Genomic DNA, 21,238 nt, shown 5'->3' on the forward strand with positions numbered 1-21,238 from the left:
GACAAGGATCTGAGCCGAACCGTCCCCAGATGAGAGAGGGGGGCCTGGAGGTAGTGGGACCTACCTAGAGGAAGGAAGTGTGGGTAGATGGCGGAGGTGAAGTGCCTGGCCGCATGACCTCTTAAGGGTCAGCGCAGGAAGGCTTCTAATCCACTTCCCAGGGTCCCCTCTCTAAAGTCCTGGCTCGGCTCACCTTTTCTTTCTTCCGCAGGGACCCGCTGGTGAACGAGGCGAGCAGGGCGCTCCTGGGCCCTCCGGGTTCCAGGTAGGTGGCTGGACCAGACTTTCTGTGTGATCCCTTCCCATGTCTAGAACTTTCTGGGCACACGCTATGGGTAGCAGGTCCACTCCTCTCATGGGGAGCCAGGGGATGAGGCCCCCCTACCTGGTCCTTGTTGCTATCTCCTAATGGTTTGCCCTGTGCTGTGCCTTCCTGGAGGCCAAGGAGGCAAACTCACCTCTTTGCTAATCCACGTCATTTTGGCTTCCAGGGACTTCCTGGCCCTCCCGGTCCCCCAGGTGAAGGTGGAAAACAAGGTGACCAGGTAAGTACGGAACTCTTTGAACCTGTTTAGGTTTAGCTGATGTCGGGGAGACAAGGCAAAGGGTGTGCGAAGAGCCCCCACGAAGCCTGGGAATGTCCCAGACCTGATTCCCCATCTCCCGACACCTGTCTGAGCTCAGCCCTCCTGTGTGCATGTTCAGCCACCGTGGGAGGCATGTTCTGGGGTCTGGAGCAGGCGACCTTCATTCTTACATAATTTTTTTTGTTCTCTAGGGTATTCCTGGTGAAGCTGGAGCCCCTGGTCTTGTTGGTCCCAGGGTGAGTGTCCTGTCATCCAATGCTGGGGTCTCCCTGGGCCTGCCTTCTCTCCATTCAGTTTTGCCCATGCCTCCCAGCATGGCAGCCTGCCTTGGGCTCTCGGGGACCCCCCACCTCCCCCCATCTCATCTTTCCCACCACTTTTGCCTGATTGCTGCCCGGTGTCTCTTCCACAGGGTGAACGAGGTTTCCCAGGTGAACGTGGCTCTCCTGGCGCACAAGGCCTGCAGGGCGCCCGTGGTCTGCCTGGCACTCCCGGTACTGACGGTCCCAAAGTAAGTGAGGCCAAGTCCTGCAGGGGTCTTCTATCCAGCCCCAGGGAGACCCGCTGAGAGGAGGGAGGCGGAGGGGGGACACACAGGAAGGAGGACCGGGGGGATTGGTGGGAGGTGGTGCTGGGAAGGGGATTGAAGGGGGAACAGGGTTTGGGACACTGGTTTCCTAGGCTGCACACAGTGGGGCCCTGAGAGAGGCACTGCTCACTCCTCTTGTCTTCCACTCTAGGGTGCACCTGGTCCAGATGGCCCCCCTGGGGCTCAGGGTCCTCCAGGTCTACAGGGAATGCCTGGCGAGAGGGGGGCAGCTGGGATTGCTGGACCCAAGGGAGACAGAGTAAGTACTAGACTACTGCGCATCTCTCCAAAGCCACAACTGCCACACTTGTGCCCCTTCACACTCACCCCACACTTCTGCCCCCTCACACTCACCCCACACTTCTGTCCCCTCACACTCATGCCACACTTGTGCCCCTCACACTCACCCCACACTTGTGCCCCCTCACACTCACCCCACACTTCTGCCCTTCACACTCATCCCACACTTCTGCCCCTCACACTCGTTCCTTGTACTTCTGAAGACAAGGGTCCTGGCCATTCTTGGAGAAACTAGGAGCTCCTCCCGTCCTCCGAAAACGCCCCTCTCTGCTTCGGTGACATTCTTTCCTTCTCCTCTGAGTCCCTTGTCTCCAGCCCTGAGACGACAGAAAACACCTCTTAGGCAAGGGCTGGGTTCCAGAACCTTAGCCAGGCAGGGCTGAACTGGCAGCTGGTTCCGAAGGGCCCCTCAAGGACCTGGTTTTCTCTCCCGCAGGGCGATGTTGGTGAGAAAGGCCCAGAGGGAGCTCCTGGAAAGGACGGCACACGAGTACGTGAATGTCGGTTATAGGACTTGGGAGCGGGCGTGGGGACAGATGTTCCCATACAGGCGTTCCCGTGGGTCTTTAGCATGCAAAAAACGGGGGGGGGGGGCTGGGAAACCATGGGGACTTCCCTTTTGGATCTCAGGACCAGACAGTGAGTGGGGGGGCTCTCAGACCATGCGAGGGTACACCAAAGTTATTGGGTACAGGGCGCCCAGAATCCTTGAGGAACCTAATGACACTGGCCTGACCCTGCCTGCCTCCTTTACCGGCCTCTTTCTCTCTCCAGGGTCTGACTGGGCCCATCGGGCCCCCAGGTCCGGCAGGTGCCAATGGCGAGAAGGTGAGTTGTGAATGGTCTTCCTCCCTCTGTCCACCGCCTCCAGAATGTCTCCCCCTTACCTCCTGCCAGACACAGCCAAACCTCACTCATTGGCCATCACCTTCCACCCTGGAGTGAAGGGTGGGGTCCTGTTAGCGCATGACCTGTGTGGCCTTTAAGGTGGGGCAGCCAGCCTGGTAGAACAGTGCCCTCAGCCCAGGTCTTGAAGAGGCAGCTGGGGCAGCTGCGACCAGAAAAGAGCTGGATGTGGGGATGGGGTGCCCTTCCCAACATCAGGGCGTCCTGGGTGCACTCGGCTCCTTGGGGGCCCACTCTAATCCTTTCCTTCTTAACTCCAAGGGGGATGTCGGCCCTGCTGGCCCGGCAGGAAGTACTGGTGCTCGTGGTGCCCCGGTGAGCATGTCCCTCTCAATCAGGCTCTCCCTGGCCCCCCCGGCAGTGAGGAAGCCAGCCTGACCCTGTGCTTTGGGGCTAGGGGTGGGAGGAGAGGAGAGTCGAAAGGGAAAAGACACAGAGGCCCGGGCAACGGCCAGCGCTTAGGACCTTTGAGCCAAGAGAGACGTCCTGTTCTGGGTCCCTGGGACTCAGGACGCCCAGACACCTTCTCTCTGGGGGAGGCTGGACCTGGACCTGGGCTGTGCGGTGGGTTCGGACTCTGAGGAGAGCATAGAGGCAGGTAACAGGACCTGACACCTCCTGGTCCCCTCATAGGGTGAACGTGGAGAGACCGGGCCACCTGGACCTGCTGGATTCGCTGGACCTCCTGTGAGTATCTGTCTACTCCGTTCCCACCTGACTGGGTGCAGTCTGGCTCCACAGCCAGAACTCAAGGGTACCTTCTGGTGGGGGAGAGAGAAAGGGAGGGCGAGCAGGAAATAGAGGGAGAAATTTCTTTTCCTCCTTTCACATTTCCATTTCAACATAACAACACTGTCTTAAACCCCGTTTTCAGGCCCCGGGTAGGTGTCTGCTCAGGCACTCTAACCATTGGCGGAAGCTGGCGCAGCCAGGCTGCCTCCCTCTCCCTCATCTGTCCCTTCTGCCTATTACAGGGTGCTGACGGCCAGCCTGGCGCCAAGGGTGAGCAAGGAGAGGCCGGACAGAAAGGAGACGCTGGTGCCCCCGGTCCCCAAGGCCCCTCTGGAGCTCCTGGGCCACAGGTGAGGATTGCTGAGTTCAGAGGCAGGGGCTGCCAGGACAGGAGGAGGGCTTTGGTAGATCAGGCCGACAGAGTCTAACTGGGAGCCTGGTGGACACCTCAGCTGTGTAGGGAGGGGCTTTTGTTAGGTTATGGTGTGTGGGCACGCAGATGGGTATTAGGTCACCAGTACCAGGTTTAGGCTGTGCCCCCGACAAAGCAGCTGGTTCCCTGAGGGAGCAGAGAGGTCTCCCAGGTTGAAACCCTGGGGTTGTCCTGTAGAAGCCTTGCCGAGTCAGATCCTGGGGTCTCCTGCCTATGATAGCTTTTGTAGACTGGGTTCCTAGTGTCAAGAAGCCTGGCCCTCAGGAGTCCTGCGTTAAGGTTCAGATGATGCTTACTGCCTTCCCCAGGTCCGCCAGACCTCACTGCCTTCTTTCCTTCCCAGGGTCCTACTGGAGTGACTGGTCCTAAGGGAGCCCGAGGTGCCCAAGGCCCCCCGGTGAGTAAGAGTTCTGGCCCATGGTATCTGCAATGCGTTAGCTTCAGGAATCTCCATCTCCTCCCTCCCCAGCCCTAACCATGCCCAGCCTGAGCCCACTCTGCAGGCTGGCAGGAGAGAGGGCACCTCACTTGGCTGTGTGCACAGTCCTCCCAGAGTCCCCAGCCCTCAGCTCTGCCACTCAGCTCCCTGAAGGCTGGGTGGCCCCAGCTCAGGCCTGGTTATGTGGCCAGGGGCAGTGGGGTCCCCTTTTCCCTCTAGAACCTCACTTGCTCTGTAGCCTCTAACCCTTTGATTCCCCACCTCTGAGACATACGCTCGAGACCTACCAACTTGATTCTCCTGCTTGCTGAGAACCTGAAGTATTCAGGATCTTCTCCACCCCTCCATGCCCACAGGGAGCCACCGGATTCCCTGGAGCTGCTGGCCGCGTTGGACCCCCAGGCTCTAATGTAAGTGTCCTTCCTGATTTAGATCTACCTTTCTCCTGGCATGGGAGACCCAGCTAGGGTCAGAACCATCTGGAGCAGTCCACCAAACATAGGGCTAAAAGCCTATAGCCTTGAGTCCTCTTCTCCATTCCGACCAATGGGAAGAACAGCTGACTGGCCATTGGGGGAGTGGCGGGGGGTGGGGTGGGGGGGGGATGACACCCCACTCAGCCTTCCTGGTTGGCTTGGGATCACCCTCAGACTTGGTATACTGGAAGGGCTGACAGGATGCCTTTCATCTGGGACATGATTCCTAAGCCTGTTCAATGTACATGGATCCACACTCCATTAAAGAAACCCATAAGCCCTAGACTACTAGATACTCAGGGGGCTGGGGGTGGGCTTCAGTGAGGGAGGAGGTAAGGAAGGAAAAACTCCATTCACCAACACCGAGTGTGGAGGAAGTGATGCTGGGTGGATGGAAGGCTGGGTCATAGGGGGCAATGTTGGAGCTGTTTCTGGAGGAACCCGTTATAGAGGATGAAGGTGATCCCCAGCAGGAGAAACCCCACCTGGGTGGGGAAAGGCCAGGCAGGGTGATAGAACCACAGCTGGCTGCCCAGAGCTCTCACAGGAGAGAGGAGAGCAGAAATGGGCAGTGCCGGATGCCTTGCCCCCGAAACTACGGTGGCTTCAGTAGCTTGGATGAGGAGGGTGACAGGTTATCACTTCCTATATTTGTTCCTCCTAGGGCAACCCTGGACCTCCTGGTCCCCCTGGTCCTTCTGGAAAAGATGGTCCCAAAGGTGCTCGAGGAGACACTGGTTCCCCCGGCCGAGCTGGTGACCCTGGGCTTCAAGGTCCTGCAGGACCTTCTGGCGAGAAAGGAGAACCTGGAGATGATGGCCCCCCTGTAAGTACCCTGCCAGGCCCAGGAGAGGCACCTGAGCTCCTCCACAAACTAGGAGGAAGGTGCGGTGCTGTGGGAATTGTGGGAAGGGAGCCGCCCAGAATGTACTCAATGAGTGGGAAGGGTCCCAGCCAGGGCAAGCCTCTATGACAACTCTTTCTTCTTCCCCTAGGGTTCTGATGGTCCTCCAGGTCCCCAGGGGCTGGCTGGGCAAAGGGGCATCGTTGGTCTGCCTGGACAGCGTGGTGAGAGAGGATTCCCCGGCCTTCCCGGCCCATCGGTGAGTGAAGGATGCTTTTCCCCTCAGCCCTGGCTCAGCCCCAAAGCTCTTAACTAAGTATTCTTGCTGCACGGGCACCTCTGCCTTCCTTCGATTCAGCATCCTTGGAAGCATCTCTCTGTCAGCTGTACCTCCTGGAGGGGGTGGTGGGGTCCTGGCAGGGATGCTCAGCATGCACACTCACGGTCCTTGTCTCTGTTCTTTCAGGGTGAGCCTGGCAAGCAGGGTGCCCCTGGTGCATCTGGAGACAGAGGTCCTCCTGGCCCCGTGGGGCCTCCTGGCCTGACAGGTCCTGCAGGTGAACCTGGACGAGAGGTGAGCCCAAGAGCTTGGCGTGGTGGGAGGATCTGGAGGGACCGACAAGCTCTGGGACTTGTGTGTACAAGCGGGGAGGGAGGGTGGAAGTTCACGGAGGATGTGAGCCCCAGAGCCTTAGTTGGGCAGAAGTGAACAGGCCCAGGCTTCAGGCCAGGGTGAGACGGCAAACAGGGAGCAGGTCTAAGTGAATTCTTATGTCCCTTGTCCAGGGCAGCCCTGGTGCTGACGGACCCCCCGGCAGAGATGGTGCAGCTGGAGTCAAGGTGAGTGACGGGTGTCTACCCTGGATGGGAGGTGGGGGACGGGCTGGGCCTACCATGCCAGTCTGGGTAGTAAGGATCTCGCCTCTTCTGGAACGTCCATTGCTGAACCTGATCCCTTGCTCCTACAGGGCGACCGGGGTGAGACTGGTGCCCTGGGCGCCCCTGGGGCTCCCGGGCCCCCTGGAGCTCCTGGCCCTGCTGGCCCAACTGGCAAACAAGGAGACAGAGGAGAGTCTGTGAGTATCCTGAATTCAGAGATGCTGCCGTCAAGTGGCAGGGGGTGTTTCATGCTTGCTTACCCATTTTGAGCACCTAGGGGTAGCCAGCCCCCGGGTCTGGGGACCGCTGGGCCCCTAGGCAGGCGTGGAGATGAGCTTCCATGTCCTGACTTCTCCCTGATGCTGTTCTTACTCTCCCCTCACAGGGTGCACAAGGTCCGATGGGTCCCTCAGGACCCGCTGGAGCCCGGGGAATCCCAGTAAGTATTGGAGCGTCTTGTACTGAGTCCCCTGCCCAGGAGGGACACCGGGTCTCCGGTGAGAGACATATGAGCCCGGACCTGACTGAATCGGTGTTTTTCTTTCTCCTAGGGCCCTCAAGGCCCCCGAGGTGACAAAGGAGAAACTGGAGAGGCTGGCGAGAGGGGACTGAAGGGTCACCGAGGCTTCACTGGACTGCAGGGTCTGCCTGGCCCTCCGGTGGGTGTCACTGCATGTCATTGTTCATGAGGGGGCGGCCCAAGGCCTTCCATTCTTCAGGCCCACTGAGCTTCCCTTGCTACTAAAAAGGCTTGAAGTCTTCCTCAGAAGCCCCGGGGGCTCTCTCATGCGGAAGGGGAAGAGAGGAGGGGGTGGGCAGGGCACATGCTTGCTCCCCACTTTGAAGGAGACGGATTTCTATATCCAGCTGTGCTGACATCTGCTATTTTTGTCTTTTCCACAGGGTCCTTCTGGAGATCAGGGTGCTTCTGGCCCGGCTGGTCCTTCTGGCCCTAGAGTAAGTGAGCCGGTTCTGGGGAGGGAGTGAGCCTTTCAGCTGGGTGGCTTCTCCAGGAGATGGATGGGGGTGGGCATTGCTTCTGTAGGGAGCCTTGGGCTCAGCAGCCCTTACTCAGGAGGTTACCCCGAGAAAAGGAGGACTTTCTTACAATGGCTACGGCACCTGAGGTCACAGTGACTGGAAGACAAACCTGATTTAAAAAAAAAAAGTTTTTATAAACATAACTTAGGAGGGTCGGAGAGACATGGAGCTGTCTGCTGGTTCTTGGCTAAATGGAGATAGACTTGGGGAGTGTGGCTGAGCATTTCTGAGAACGGGAGGCAGGGTGGTCTGACTGGTCATCACAATGGCCTCCCGTATAGCTGTGGCTGCTCCGTGGCTGCTCCTGGGAGGGAGGGACGGTTTTCTCACTGTCTCCTCTCTCTTGGCCTGCAGGGTCCACCTGGCCCCGTCGGTCCCTCTGGCAAAGATGGCTCTAACGGAATCCCTGGCCCCATTGGGCCTCCTGGTCCCCGTGGACGTTCGGGCGAAACTGGCCCTGCTGTAAGTGTCCTGACCCCCCCACCCCCCCCCACCCCCCGCCATGGGAAGTATTCCTAGCACGTTCTAGGTGCTTAGGACAACTTTGAGGCATAGGCTGGCAGCTAGTGGTGATGGCATCTTATAGGCTGGGGGCCCTTTAGAGGGTCACCCGGCTCAGGATGGGCTCTGGGAAATAGAAAAGAAGGGTCAGGGAGGAGATGGGGAAGCCGTGTGGTTTTCCTGGTCCTGCTGCCCTCTGTCCCCACCACAGGGTCGGGAAGAGGACACAGCAGTGGATACAGAGGAGGACCTCTTCCCCGAGCTTCCTGGCTGACATCTCTATATCCTGCTGCAGGGTCCTCCTGGAAATCCTGGTCCCCCTGGCCCTCCAGGTCCACCTGGTCCTGGCATCGACATGTCAGCCTTTGCCGGCTTAGGCCAGAGAGAGAAGGGCCCCGATCCCCTGCAGTACATGCGGGCCGATGAGGCATCCAGTACCCTAAGACAGCACGACGTGGAGGTGGACGCCACGCTCAAGTCACTCAATAACCAGATCGAGAGCATCCGCAGCCCCGATGGCTCCCGCAAGAATCCTGCTCGAACCTGCCAAGACCTGAAACTCTGCCACCCAGAGTGGAAGAGCGGTGAGCCTGGAGACAGGCCCCCTGGCCCAGAGAGAAGGGAGTCAGCCCACCAGTGTGGCTACCGAAGGCAGACACACCCCATTGCACCTTAGTACGGGGCAGGATCAGACCTGGAAGGTTCTGGTGAAGGACCGTGACAGACGTGACTCCAGGCTGGGTTCAGCAGGCGAGCACTGCTGCTGCCCTTGTTTCTCGACTTCCTCTTTAGCATCAGGTCTCCCACGCGGCTTTCCTTATCCCCGGGTCCTTCTGTCTGTCCCCCTTTGGGACACACACACACACGTAAGCCTCCGCTGACCTAGATTCCCACTAGGCTCTCTGCCGCTAACAGTGAGCCTGGCCCTCGGGTTTGAGTCTGAGCCTGATAGGCTGCTCCCTCTTCGGCAGGAGACTACTGGATTGACCCCAACCAGGGCTGCACCTTGGACGCCATGAAAGTTTTCTGCAACATGGAGACAGGCGAGACTTGCGTCTACCCCAACCCGGCGACGGTGCCCAAGAAGAACTGGTGGAGCAGCAAGGGCCAGAAGAAGCATGTCTGGTTTGGAGAGACCATCAACGGCGGCTTCCACGTGAGTGCCCGGGCTCTCTGGCCCCGCCGGGCCCTCGCCATGGCTCTTCTTTCTCCTCGGAGACTTTAGCACCTCCCCCGCATCCTCCACCAAAGAGGAAATGGAGTATATTTGTCCCCATGGTAGCTGGAGGGGAGGTCCTCTGAGCTTGCCCCAACCCCCTAGACTCACACCCCTGACAGCTGAATTCCCATTCGCCTCTGATCCCAGCTAATGCCAGCCCTCAGGTCTCACACCCTGACCTCTCTGCCCACTGCAGTTCAGCTACGGCGATGGCAACCTGGCTCCCAACACCGCCAACGTCCAGATGACGTTCCTTCGTCTGCTGTCGACCGAGGGCTCCCAGAACATCACTTACCACTGTAAGAACAGCATCGCCTATCTGGACGAAGCAGCCGGCAACCTCAAGAAGGCCTTGCTCATCCAAGGCTCCAACGATGTGGAGATAAGGGCCGAGGGCAACAGCAGGTTCACGTACACCGCTCTGAAGGATGGCTGCACGGTGAGTGAGGCTGAAGTGTGGCCTGTGGCGAGTGCCGTGCTCCCAGAGGGATGGGATCCTCAGGGGCTGGAGTCAAGGGGATATGTGAGGGGAGAAGCTGAGCGACAGGTGAGAGGCATCTGTCGTGTGTCAGCTTCTCCACTTCCTCCCTCAGAGGAGATAAAGACACTGGCATGCTCAGTGACTCTTACCGAAGTATTCACAAGAAGTGTATGCGCTTACCTACAGGAGGGGGGGATGGGCATCACAGGTGGGGAAGGAGGGGGCAGGAAGGTGGAGGAGGGCTCGGCCGTTAGGATTGGAGAGGGCTCAGGCAATCAGGAGAAAGCCTCGTAGTAGTTCACACTTTGTGGTTGCTTAGTTTGGGGGTACCGGCAACTGGCCCTTGTTTTAAGACATCTCCTGAATAACATGTCCCCCTTTTCTCCCTAGAAACACACCGGTAAGTGGGGCAAGACTGTCATCGAGTACCGGTCACAGAAGACCTCACGCCTTCCCATCATTGACATTGCACCCATGGACATTGGAGGGCCCGAGCAGGAGTTTGGTGTGGACATAGGGCCCGTCTGCTTCTTGTAAAACCCGAACCCAAGAACAACACAATCCATTGCGAACCCAAAGGACCCAAGTACTTTCCAATCCCAGTCACTCTAGGATCTGCACTGAATGGCTAACCTGACCTGACGTCCATTCATCCAACCCTCGCAGTTCGGACTATTTCCCCCTTTCTGAGAGACCTGAACCGGGCAGACTGCAAAATAAAATCTCGGTGTTCTATTTATTTATTGTCTTCCTGTAAGACCTTTGGGTCGAGGCAGAGGCAGGGAACTAACTGGTGTGAGTCAAACGCCCCCTGAGTGACTGCCCCCAGCCCAGCCAGAAGACCCCCACAGGTGCCGGGCGCAGGAACTGTGTGTCCTACACAATGGTGCTATTCTGTGTCAAACACCTCTGTATTTTTTAAAACATCAATTGATATTAAAAACCAAAAAATTATTGGAAAGGACATATTGGCTTGTGTTTTGTTCTTCTGTTTGTTTCTAATAGTACTTTGATCCTGTAGGCATGCCCAAATATGGTCCCAGGGCTGCCTGTTGACCTTTCAGTCCAGATGCTGAGGCCACACTGAGGCCACACTGCCTGGTGTGGTGGCCACAAACACACACACACACACACACACACACACACACCGGGTGGGGGGGAGGTGGAGAGAAGGAGGGAGGGAGGGAGGGAGGGAGAGAGGCGCGGGGTGGGGTGGGGTGGGGTGTGTCTTTTGTAAACTTGGGCACTTTGTGGAATCCAGTGGTGATCTGGGACCAGAGACAAAAATTGAATCAGTCTCGTGCTACTGAAGCAAAACACTTGACATGGGTTGCCTAAGAAATAAAACAAGGTTCATTTTGGTTCACAGTTTTGAGACTAAAAATGATTAAAAAAAAAAAAAAGTAGGATAAGAAAGTGACTGTTTTGTTGGGTTTGTTTACAAAATCAGGTAGTCGTACTAACTTGGACCTTAGGTGAAGGCAGTGTGTCATAGCAGGAGCATCATCAAAGCCATTGCTCATGCCACAAGCCAGGAAGCAGAGTGAGAGGAAGAGACCGGCATCCCACAGACCCCTTTGAGAGTCTGTCCCCAGTGACCCGAGGATCTCCATGTCCTGCCTCTCAAGGCTCCACCACCTAAGAGCATCACCCCGGGACCAAACCTCAGCACACACACCTTTGAGGGACACTCCACTCAAACTTTAGATCCGTTGTTTGGGAAGTCTGCGGAAGCAGACAGATGACCTTGTTCTCGAGAGTGAACATGGAGCACACCTCTCCAGCAAGCTGGAGATAGGCATGGTGCACTGAGCTCTTAGCATGTGAGGGTAGGACAGCTACAGGCTGCTGGGTGGGAGAGATGGGAGACGTTCCTCGTGGAAAGTGGGGTGGAAAGGGGGACAGTGGGCAGGGGAGCCAATCCCCCAGGGGCCACCGCTGCAAGCGATCTGGATGATTATTTGCATCTTTCCGTAGGATTCTGGGGCAAGGAGAGCAGAAAGTACGGTCCCGTCCCTCCTCGCCCCGGTCCCCATTCTCCATTCCCTAGACCTGCGCTGAAAACGTCTCTGGACCTTCTCTGGATTCCAGATCAGGAAGGGAAGCCTCCCTTGCCCTGTGGCCAGGGATCCAATGCCTCGGGTGTATGTGTGTGTGGCAGAGATGAGCGCTAGGGGGTCATGAGGGTGGTGATGTGTGAAGTGGGCAGGAGGGAATGCCATGACAGCAGGTATCTGTGAAACCAAGTTCAAGACATCTCATAAACGCGACGGCCACGCTGTTCTCCGGCCCTCTTACCCATCTCGCTCCCTTTGTTTAAAGCTGGCAGCTTTTCTTTTAGAGAAGTAAGAAAAATAAAAAAGAGAATTTGGGGAGACTATGTGCATTAATATTCAACTTGTGATATAAAATTAATGGAATGACGTGCTAGTACCAGGGCTAGCTCGTGGAGCTGAAGGAAGTAAAATGGCCACGTCATGTGTAAACTCACATGATCAGTGCTGGAAGTGTGGTTCAGTGGTGGAGCGTTTCCTGAGCAGGATGCAAACCCCTGCCTGGGCTTGAGTCCTAATGCTCCCCCGCCCCATACACACACAACACACACACATAATTAGACTACCTCATCAGGAAGACTAAGCAACTCCCATCAGTGGAGAGCTAGTGACGGCAAAGGGGAGGCCCCGCCCACGGGGAGGGCACGTGTGAAACTTGTCTCAGACAGCAGGTGGAGCTGAAGAGCTGCTGAGTTGAGAATCAGAACTTCCCGACTTGGTCCACAACCCTCCACAGTGACCATTGTGAGTGAATAAAATGTCCAGCAGATCCCAATGGCGGGCCTTTTAAAGCTCTATGGGAAGCCATGGAATTCCCAGTTCCTTCCTTGTAGTCTACCCACTTCCTGCCCAGGAAAATCTAGACACAATTGCAACTGCTCCCCGGGGAATGGAGGGGCTGAGTGGGGAGCAGAGTGAGGACCAAAGGCCAAGAGAAAAGGCATGCTTGGCCTCTTGTTCTGCATCCCAACCTGGCCCAGGGAGGAAGGCAAAGACCATCAGGATTATTATGAAATCCTGGATCCCTGAGGTCTCTCCAGACAGAACAATGCATCAAGTACATTCCCAAGCCAACAGGGCTGAGCAGAGTGACCCACTGATCACCAGGGCTCGATCGGGTCACTTTCCTACCTTGCAGTTCTTTTCTCTGGCAGCATCTGCCATTAAGACTTTAGAGTAGGAGCCAGATGCCCAAGCTCCAGGTAAGACTTACTGTCAAGTTTCCCGCCTGCTCACTTCCTGAAAGACACTTCCTAAGTTTCCCCTTTAAATAACCAAAGGAACACGGCATCTTCAAAGTAATGAAGAATTTCTTTTATAAAGAAATAGATTATTCTGTCCAGGGGAAATAACCTGTGGCTTGTTGACTTATGCAGATTCTTGTACTGATCTGTTAACACTTTGGGCTAGAATTCCCAGGATAGTTGACAGAGATCTTGAAGGTCTTATGGTGGAGTGACTAGAATGGTAGAAGAACTCCTGGAGATAAACTGGGGCCTGGTATGCATAAGTGGCTTCTGATGGTTAGAAATCCCTATCTGTGGCTGGAAAAATGGGTCAGAAATTGCAAGTCATACATACGGCCGCCCTCAACACTTTGGGAGAATGTGTAAATATACAAACAAATGGAGATTTCTGTACACAGTGGGTCCTCAACCAGATGGCTAGCATCAGCAGTGTGAGGTCAAGAGAGAGGATCGTGAAGGCTGAGCTGAGCTCCAGGGAAATGGGCACTCAGCCCGCAAGGGCAAAGGATTCAACCCCCAGAACCCACATTTAAAAACCTTACCAGGCCAGAGAGATGGCTCAGTTGACTGCTCTTCCAGAGGACCCATGGAGGTTCAAGTCCATGCTATGTGGTTCAGCCTCCACATAGCAGCTCACAATCATCTGTAACGCCAGTCACAGGGACCCTCCAGGGTGCTGCACACAAGTGACAGGCAAAAGACTCATGCACATAAAATAATAAAACCCTGGTATAATGATGCTGGAGGAGACTAGCAGATCCAGGGTCCACTGGCCACTCAGCCTGTCCCACTTCACGAACACCGTGAGAGCATGTCTCAAAAACAAACAAACAAACAACACCCGATGGTGCCTGAGGAATACCTGAGGTTGACCCCTGGCCTCCACATGCATGAACACACATGTATATGTGCGTGCACACACACACACACACACACACAATTGACAGACACCATGCTAAACTATGCAGGGCATCCCAATGTGATGTTTAGGATGCTAAGAATATGTTTAGATGTGAGAATTCGCAGCATTAGGGGACCAGAGCCAACTGTGCATATTTAAAAGCTTCAAAAACTTCAATTGCTCTTATTTGATATTAATTGGGTTTTACAGTAATATCAAGCAACAGATGTTACTGAGGCACATGGTCACAAAAAATGATCCAATGAGGAGCTTTTTCAAAACCGTATAGAAAACGTTTCAGAAGAAAACGTTTCAGAAGATATATATATTTAATGAAAACAAACAAAAAACAAGGGGTGGGTAGATGGCTCAGTGGGTAGTGCCTGTCTCAGAAGCGTGAGGACCTGAGCTCAGGTCCCCATGACCCACATAGTAACTGGGCAGGGTGGTGTTCATCTATAACCCAGCACTAGGAGGCAGAGCCAGGTGGAGCCCTGGAGCTTTCAGGCCAGGCAGTCTAGACAAGTCTGATTTCCAGGTTCAGTGAGAAACCCTGTCAGGAAAAAAAAAAGAAAGAAAAAGAAAAGATAGAAAGCAACTGAGGAAGACAGCTGATGTTCTTTGGCCTCTTCACACACGTGCAGACAGACAGACAGACAGACACACACACACACTGAAGAAATCAGTGTGAACGTTTTCTTGGACATGGAGCGCACTGTTTTACGAGCGTCATTTTTAGGGCATCGGTTTTTAAGACTGTGTGCTTTTCACCGGTCACTGCCACCAGAACTGTGGACGTGCCAGCAACCTAATGAGCACAATGACAGCGCTAAGCCCTGCCTTTGTCACATAAATCATGGCCATTATCAGCAAACTAGTTACCGTAGTTTGAAGATTCAAAGGGTGAAGGTAACGAGGCAAATACTGAAAAGCCAGGAGAATGGGGGCAAAACCAGTATCAGCCCTGTCGTCATCTGCTGCCCAGGGGCGGCAGTGGGAGCCTGGAGACCACCTCAGCTGAGCTCTGGACCTGACCACTTCCTGCCCGAGGCTGCCTAGGTGATTCGAGTCTGGGACTAGCGGAACCGACCTCAAACCAGGTCTTGGGAAAAGTCACTCCCTCCTTGTTCCTCAGGCATGACTGCCTGTCATTTCCAACCTCCAGAGGGCGCTGTGTGCTCTGGTCTGGAAGCGCAGCGCTCTGCTTGGCACACAGCTGTGTGGCTGATCTGAAGGTGCTCCTGGGGCCAAGGAGGACACACAGTTGGGGTACCTTCTCTTTTCTCCCCTCAGCACACCCTGCGGGGTCCCCCTTAGGAAGCCACTCTTCTAAGTTCCTCTCATGGGTGCTTGCAGAGGCACACAGGCAATCAGAGACAGACCAATCAAAAGTTTGGTTTATTTTTCTATCAAACCCCCAATCCATGTCCAGCCAGTGGATCAAAGCTACGTCAAGCCATACAGTAGACCGGGGTCGGGGGTGTGTAACCACTTTGTAAGGGAAAGGGAAAAAACTACCCAAACCTTTCTTCAAAGCCCCTGGGCCCTGGAGAACAGATGGAAACAAATGTAACAAGTGCAGCCGCAGAGGGTCCCCGGATGCCTACCCCCTCGCTGTACTTCTGTGCACGGGCATGAGGCACCCATACATCCATAGCTGCACCCCGACATCCCACCTTCGTGTCACTCTGGTCTGAAAAGCTAGAACCCTGGTTCACCTCAACTTATAATGACTCAGTAACAGTCCAAACGTCTGAATTCAACTCTTCGAGCTGGAGTTGAGTGCAAACTATTTGCTAGGCACGGACTAGGCACTGGGCAGTGATTCTGCTGGTTCCAAGAAAAACGCGAAGTGCCGTGAAGACAGCTCTCTCCTGAGTGCGGAAGGATGCTTTCTGTGGGTTAAGAGAACCGCTTCCTCCTCCGCTTACACCACGCGGGGTCAGCACGGACGGACGCTGGGCTGTGGGACAGATGTCAGCTTCTTTCTACAGGTGTAGCCACGGGAGAACTAAGGGCAGGCTCTAAACAGCCGTGGAATTCGCCCCACAATCCACATAGTGTTGTGTCTCCACGGTGCTCTGGGATATGTGGCCAATGTATGAGATCTTCACAGAAGTCCTGGCAAAAAGAAAACCACGAAGAGACTAGTTAAACAGGAAAAACTTCTGTTTTCTTCCAAGTTGAGGGCATGATACTCCTCTGGGTCCCAGGCAACTATCTTCATGATTGTGTAACCAGAAGGCCAGGGGACCTACGTCCAAACACGCTGTGTCATGGAGTGACCTTCTGGACCAGTGGTTATTAACCAGCGATGATCTTACCCACCAGAGCTTTGGGCAACATCTGGGTATCTTTGGGTTGTTACAACTGAGCCGGGCAGAGGGTGGTAAGCGCCCCCAGCAGCAAGTGGAGACAAGGGGTGCCATTGCTAAGCACCCACAGTACACAGTCCCCGATAACAGAGAACTCAGCGGCCCAAAGGTCACCTGTGCCAACGCTGACACACCTCACTCCAATCCTCAGACTTCAAATGTCTGTGCTCCTACAGCCTGCCATCTTCACGTTTAACAGTCACAGTTCCAAGATCAGTGACTGTCACCGGAGAGTAAACTAGTCAATATTTAGTGCTTCTACCTTGAGAAAACTAGTCTGTCCTCTACTCTGACGGGATCACACATTTAGTTAAACTAGACCCCATTTCAGGAAGAACATTTCTCTTAATTTTTAAGAAATTGCTTATTTTATGTGTATAGGTGTTTGGCCTACATGTGTGTCTGTGCACTACATATATGTGTGGTGCCCACAGAGGCCAGAAGCACGTATCGGATCTCCTGAAACTGGAGTTACAGACAATTGTGAGCTGCCATGTGGACCCTGGGACTCAAACCTGGGCCTCTGGAAGAGTAGCCAGTGCTCTAACTGCTGAGCCACCTCTCCAGCCCCCAGGACATTATGTTTAACTATTCACCAGGCGCCTGGCAACCTATGCAGGGGCTCTGGATTCCACCCCTACAGAACACCGAGAGTCGGCTGGGTCTGCGCCGCGAGGCAGGTGACGGGTCTCCTCTTAGTCACCTGCCTCTGGTGAGTGTGGGAAGCTCCCAGGGGGCCCAGGCTCAGTGAAAAGCCAGCAGGAGAGTGGACAGAGAACATACCTCATGAAGATCACGATGTTGTGTACCATGATGGTAGGTACCGTGCAGAAGAAACTGTGGACAGTAAACATGGACGTGGTCACTTGATCAGGAAGAGTAAAGCAAGAACACCACAATGTCCCAGGAGAACCAGCAGGACAGTGCTGAGGTATACTGTCCAACTGTTGGGGGACCTTCTCTTCCCCATGCCCCCCCTTTGAGCCAAAGTACTGCCAGCGACCACTGGTTCAGCAACCCTCAAACTCCCAATGTCCCAAATCATGTTCCTGTTGTTCAAAGCCATCATATACTTAACTGCTAGAGTTTGCTAATGTTTCAGTGGTTTATCGTTCTCTTTAGACAACCAGCACTTCAGTCACCTATCAAATGACATCTCCTCCCCCCAAACTCTCCAGAAAGCCAAAGCTCAGGAGTCCACAGGCCGAATCTGGGGCTTAGGGCAGAGCCAGGGACACAGTCAGTCCAGGAGCACTCTGAATCTCTCCAGGCAGACAGCACAGCACAGAGAACTCTGTCCTTACTACACATAGGAAGATGGTCCTCCGACCTCAGCCTTCACCGTAAAATTCACCTGGAAATGAAACAAGACCTGGCATCAGTCTGTGATAAGTAAGCTTGGCATAACAGTATTACTGCTACCCACCTACAGACGCTGGCTCCTTCCTCCATCCCATACAAGCCACCTTCCTTCCACAGCCTGGGAGCCTGGAGGAAGTACTTCCGACCCCTTCCCTTTGGAGGCCTCTGGGCTTCAGGCTGTAATCCCACCTCTTCCTGATCTGACAACTGCCTCTCTCTTATCAAGTAGTTTTAGCTGTTTCTGTCGCTTCCCAGTGGTCCATAGTCACAGAGCCCACCAGGCCTTCCTCGGGCGGAAGCGAGAGAAGAGGGAAGGAAGTACAGCCTTCCCCGGGCATCCCCACAGCACCCACTCTCCTCTTTGGTGTGTGTGTGTATGCGGAGGCCCTTCAAGAACAGCATACCGGGTGCTCACTCCGAGGGGGGATGAGCGAGACATTAGTGGTCATGTATGTGCCCACCACGGCTTTCATGTACTGAACCTGGCTGAACAGGTTGGTCACTGCCACAGAATAGAAGTTGGAGTTCCTGATTCTCAGGGTGGCCTGGAGAGGGCACAGGAGGAAATGAGTGTTACGTGTCCCGGTCCCCCCGAGGCTGGCCGGCACACAACCCAGGAAGTGAGGCCCTCCGTCCGTCTTACCGTGACATCAAGCACCACAAGGGAGTCCTGTTTATTAAATGTGACTTTCGCCACTCTGACGCCATCGTCGTCCACCAGGACGGAGTGTGGGAACAGGAAGAAGAACACTAAGCCAGAGGCCAGGAGACAGAGCAGGACCGACAGAAGAACATACTGTTTGCTGTAAACGACAGCACAGGGCGAAGTCGGGTAGTCAGCTGTCAAGGTCTACACGGTCATAACGGATGCAAACGGGGCGGGTGTGTGTGTGTGTGTGTGTGTGTGTGTGTGTGTGTGTGTGTGTATGTGAAAGGGAAGCACAAACTAGGCAGGAAGGCAGGGAGCAGGAGAGGACGTCTCAACCCATGTGGACACCACTTACTCTGAGAAGACAAACTGACCCCTTTACTTCCTAAAACATCTGCTCATCTCCCAGGACCCCCCGCTTCTCCAGCTCCTTCCAATCCCATCCTTCCATCTGACCCTCAACATATTCCTAGCTTCGCATTTCTTTTCCCAGACGGTAACAGAGACAGGGGCGTTTCACTTAAGTAAAAGCACTAAAGGAAATGGGATTGGGTAGGGTATAGTGCTGTGGACGAGTGCTTGTCTGGTGTGCAAAAGAGTCTGGACTCAAGTCCCAGTATCACACACACACACACACACACACACACACACACACGCACGCACGCACGCACGCACGCACGCACGCACTAATAGTAAATAAATAGAAAAAGGAAATGGGGCGGGTACAAGGACAGACATCTTTTTCGAATAATTAACTGGTAGTCTTTCATAAAAAGGAGTCAGGGACAGAAAGAGGTGTGAACAGATTGAGAGCCGGCCAACTCACGTTCTCTGAGGACGCAGCCTCTGGTCACTGTGGGGGATCAAAGCCACCAACTCATTGAGTTGTTCTAGAAAAGCAGCAAAGACTCATTCTGTAAATCCCACGTATAGGTAGCCCTTCTCTTCACATTTCGCTGCTAACGGCCACAGCAAAGATTCGTCTGGGACCAGACACTAAAAAGTATATTTTTGGTTGAATGAACAAGAAACAGGCACATGTAGAAATAGAAAAGAAAAAGAAAAAAAAGAAAGCTGGGGGGAAAAAGAAACACACACCCATAGAGAATGGTACAAATTATAAAACATCGGTCAGCGCTGTCAGGCGTGGCGCTGGGGTTGGGGGACCCGGAGTCGTAGTCTTACTGTACTGTCTTTGGCAAAGTCGTGGAATGTCCTAAAGTCACTGTTTTCTCACTGTTCATTTGGAGCTCTGGAGTACATGGCTTCCAACGCTCTTAATACCTCTGAACGCTGGAACTCTCCCCCAACCCCCAGTCGGGGCCAATTTAGTCACAGCTGCTCCTAGAGACATTCCAGGCTCCACTCCGGAGCCTGGGTCCCTCCCCACCCCCGGTATTCTGCTGACCCCAGGCTACTGAGTCACTGTGCCCTTTTTGTAAAGAAGCTTCCAGGATAGTTCCTCCACAATGCTGTGTCAGTCAGTAGAGAAACGGCCTTGTCAACAAATCCCACAGCAGAGAAATACATGTTCGAAACCAGAGAGGGGCCGGGGTGATAGTGACATTACTGTTAGGAACCTGGCAAGTCTCGAGGAGGCACTGTCTAGATTAGGTTAGGCTGCCTGGCAGGCATGTCTGTAAGTGATTTTTCTTAACTGGGTTAAATGAAGTCGGCAGGCTCTCCCTAAATGGGGGTGGCACCCATTGCACACGCTGGGTCTTGGACTGACTGAAAAGGCAGGGGAAGACTGAGCACACGCATTCCTTGCTCTCTGCTTCCTAGGACTATAATGTGACCGGGCAATCTTAAATTCCGACGTCCTGACTGATGGCCCATGACCCAGGGCTGGGATGCAGAATAAACCCATCTGCCCGAAACTGCTTCTGTCAGGGTTTTTTTTAATCACAGCGACCGGAGAAGAAAATAATGGCGGTAATAACAGAGTAGAGGTGAAGAAAAGGAAGGTTTCCAAATGTATGATCAAGAGAGGCCTGCCATCTGCCCAGGTTTATCAGGTCAGCCGAGCGGGCTACAGTTCGGGGCAGTCTGTGACGACAATGTGGAGGCTGGCTGGAGCAGACACCAGAGAGAGCGCTTTCCACGATGGCTGACCCCTGTCTCACCTGCTGGGATGTAGCCCGCTCCTTGGCATGTGTGACAGGTGACGCTATTTCTCCCAGTGAATTCCACATAGGGGAACTGAGCGATGGCTTCCTCCTGCTCTCTATCAGCCAGCAAGTCCTCCGGGCTGCCATCCTCCTCTCGCTGGCAAAAGGCGCGGGCAGAGGAGGAATGCTGAGACCCCATGTGTCATCTCCTACAGGGGGGGATGGGGGGGGAGGCGGTAAAGGAGCGCGTGTTGGCGTCTCTATCGGGCCACTACAGGAAAGAAAAGAAAAAAAAGTACTAAGTGACAAGTTGCTACCCTAAGTGTGGGCCCGTGGGCCCAGCACCTGCACAATTGCTGCTGCGGCCCGCATTTTGCAAGTGTCCTGGGTCGTCCGTGTCGTCCCCCCCCCCCAGTCCCCCGCCCCAGGTAGCTAGGGAATGGGACCGGCCGTCGCTGGGTCAGGCCGCCTCTCACTGCTTGGGAAACCCTAACTCCGCCGTGGTCCAGCCCCGCCGCTTCCTCCCAACTGTTTGCAAACTCTGGAGGGCCAACAACCTGCACCCCGCACACACAAAGCAAAACGGGCACCAAAGGAAGAAAAGGCCTCAGCGATCCCCAGCCTCCCGCGCTCCCAGCGGGCGCAGGTCACGGCCCCCCCGCAGAAAGCCGCGTTCCGAACCCCGCGGTCTCGCCTCCCAGGCCGAGGGAACGCAGGCGCCCCCGGACCTGCGGCGGCGCTCCAGCCCCGGGCAGTCACTCTCGGGGCCGCTCCTCCTCCCTCCTCCACCTGCGCGCACCAGCGACTCTTCCGCACGCCTCCACCCCCCTTCCCGTCCCCGTCCCCGTCCTTCCCCCCCCCCCGTGCGCAGGCGCACAATGGCCCGCCGGCCGGAGGACCCGGGGCGAGCGCTTGCGCCTGCGCTCTGAGCTCGGAGGCGGCCTTCCCGCCCCATAGCGGCAGTGCACCTAGCCGCCGGTAGAGGGCGGCAGAGAGCAGTGGAGCGCTCGGGCAGGGGGTGGGGGGTGGGGGTGGGGGGTGGGGGGCGCGTGGCGGGGTCTGGGGGTGAAGGCCAGGCTCCTCTGCGCCCCAGAAACGCTAGGAAAGGCAGC

General features: G+C 55.2%; 2 protein-coding genes across 4 annotated transcripts in view; one reads left to right on the plus strand and one right to left on the minus strand.

Moving 5' to 3' along the window:
* The window catches only part of Col2a1 (collagen type II alpha 1 chain), a 29,656-nt gene extending 19,265 nt beyond the window's left edge, over positions 1-10,391 (plus strand). For both annotated transcript variants that reach the window (XM_028891882.2, XM_037197402.1), the window contains 25 exons: positions 212-265; positions 492-545; positions 779-823; positions 1,000-1,098; positions 1,328-1,435; positions 1,913-1,966; positions 2,251-2,304; positions 2,644-2,697; positions 3,016-3,069; positions 3,357-3,464; positions 3,891-3,944; positions 4,343-4,396; positions 5,127-5,288; positions 5,458-5,565; positions 5,773-5,880; positions 6,093-6,146; positions 6,275-6,382; positions 6,571-6,624; positions 6,737-6,844; positions 7,089-7,142; positions 7,581-7,688; positions 8,023-8,311; positions 8,699-8,883; positions 9,143-9,385; positions 9,818-10,391. In XM_028891882.2, coding sequence (XP_028747715.1) covers positions 212-265; positions 492-545; positions 779-823; positions 1,000-1,098; positions 1,328-1,435; positions 1,913-1,966; positions 2,251-2,304; positions 2,644-2,697; positions 3,016-3,069; positions 3,357-3,464; positions 3,891-3,944; positions 4,343-4,396; positions 5,127-5,288; positions 5,458-5,565; positions 5,773-5,880; positions 6,093-6,146; positions 6,275-6,382; positions 6,571-6,624; positions 6,737-6,844; positions 7,089-7,142; positions 7,581-7,688; positions 8,023-8,311; positions 8,699-8,883; positions 9,143-9,385; positions 9,818-9,964 — 2,520 coding nt within the window. In that variant the 3' untranslated portion in view covers positions 9,965-10,391. The remainder of the gene's footprint in view (positions 1-211; positions 266-491; positions 546-778; positions 824-999; positions 1,099-1,327; positions 1,436-1,912; positions 1,967-2,250; positions 2,305-2,643; positions 2,698-3,015; positions 3,070-3,356; positions 3,465-3,890; positions 3,945-4,342; positions 4,397-5,126; positions 5,289-5,457; positions 5,566-5,772; positions 5,881-6,092; positions 6,147-6,274; positions 6,383-6,570; positions 6,625-6,736; positions 6,845-7,088; positions 7,143-7,580; positions 7,689-8,022; positions 8,312-8,698; positions 8,884-9,142; positions 9,386-9,817) is intronic.
* Positions 10,392-15,004: 4,613 nt separating this feature from the next.
* Positions 15,005-20,965, minus strand: Tmem106c (transmembrane protein 106C). Of its 2 annotated transcripts, none has more exons than XM_028891915.2 (8): positions 20,855-20,965; positions 20,142-20,335; positions 18,842-18,905; positions 18,010-18,169; positions 17,771-17,911; positions 17,309-17,358; positions 16,788-16,841; positions 15,005-15,750 (listed from the first exon to the last, which is right to left on the minus strand). In XM_028891915.2, exons 2-8 carry the CDS (start codon positions 20,323-20,325, stop codon positions 15,654-15,656), a joined length of 750 nt encoding a protein of 249 aa, XP_028747748.1. In that variant the 5' UTR covers positions 20,326-20,335; positions 20,855-20,965; the 3' UTR covers positions 15,005-15,653. The 2 variants fall into 2 exon arrangements, with proteins under 2 accessions (XP_028747748.1, XP_028747749.1); XM_028891916.2 differs by having other exon boundaries at positions 20,142-20,397.
* Between the last annotated feature and the right edge of the window lie 273 nt (positions 20,966-21,238).

This window comes from Peromyscus leucopus, chromosome 20 (assembly GCF_004664715.2).
Source record: "Peromyscus leucopus breed LL Stock chromosome 20, UCI_PerLeu_2.1, whole genome shotgun sequence".
Classification (NCBI taxonomy): domain Eukaryota; kingdom Metazoa; phylum Chordata; class Mammalia; order Rodentia; family Cricetidae; genus Peromyscus; species Peromyscus leucopus.

Coding starts and splice junctions, on each gene's coding strand:
- Tmem106c (XM_028891915.2), bottom strand. CDS start 20,325: ATGGGGTCTCAGCATTCCTCCTCTGCCCGCGCCTTTTGCCAGCGAGAG. Junction 18,170..18,841: donor AGGCTGCGTCCTCAGAGAAC/GTGAGTTGGCCG, acceptor TGTCGTTTACAG/CAAACAGTATGTTCTTCTGT. Junction 15,751..16,787: donor AACATCGTGATCTTCATGAG/GTATGTTCTCTG, acceptor TCTTTTTGCCAG/GACTTCTGTGAAGATCTCAT.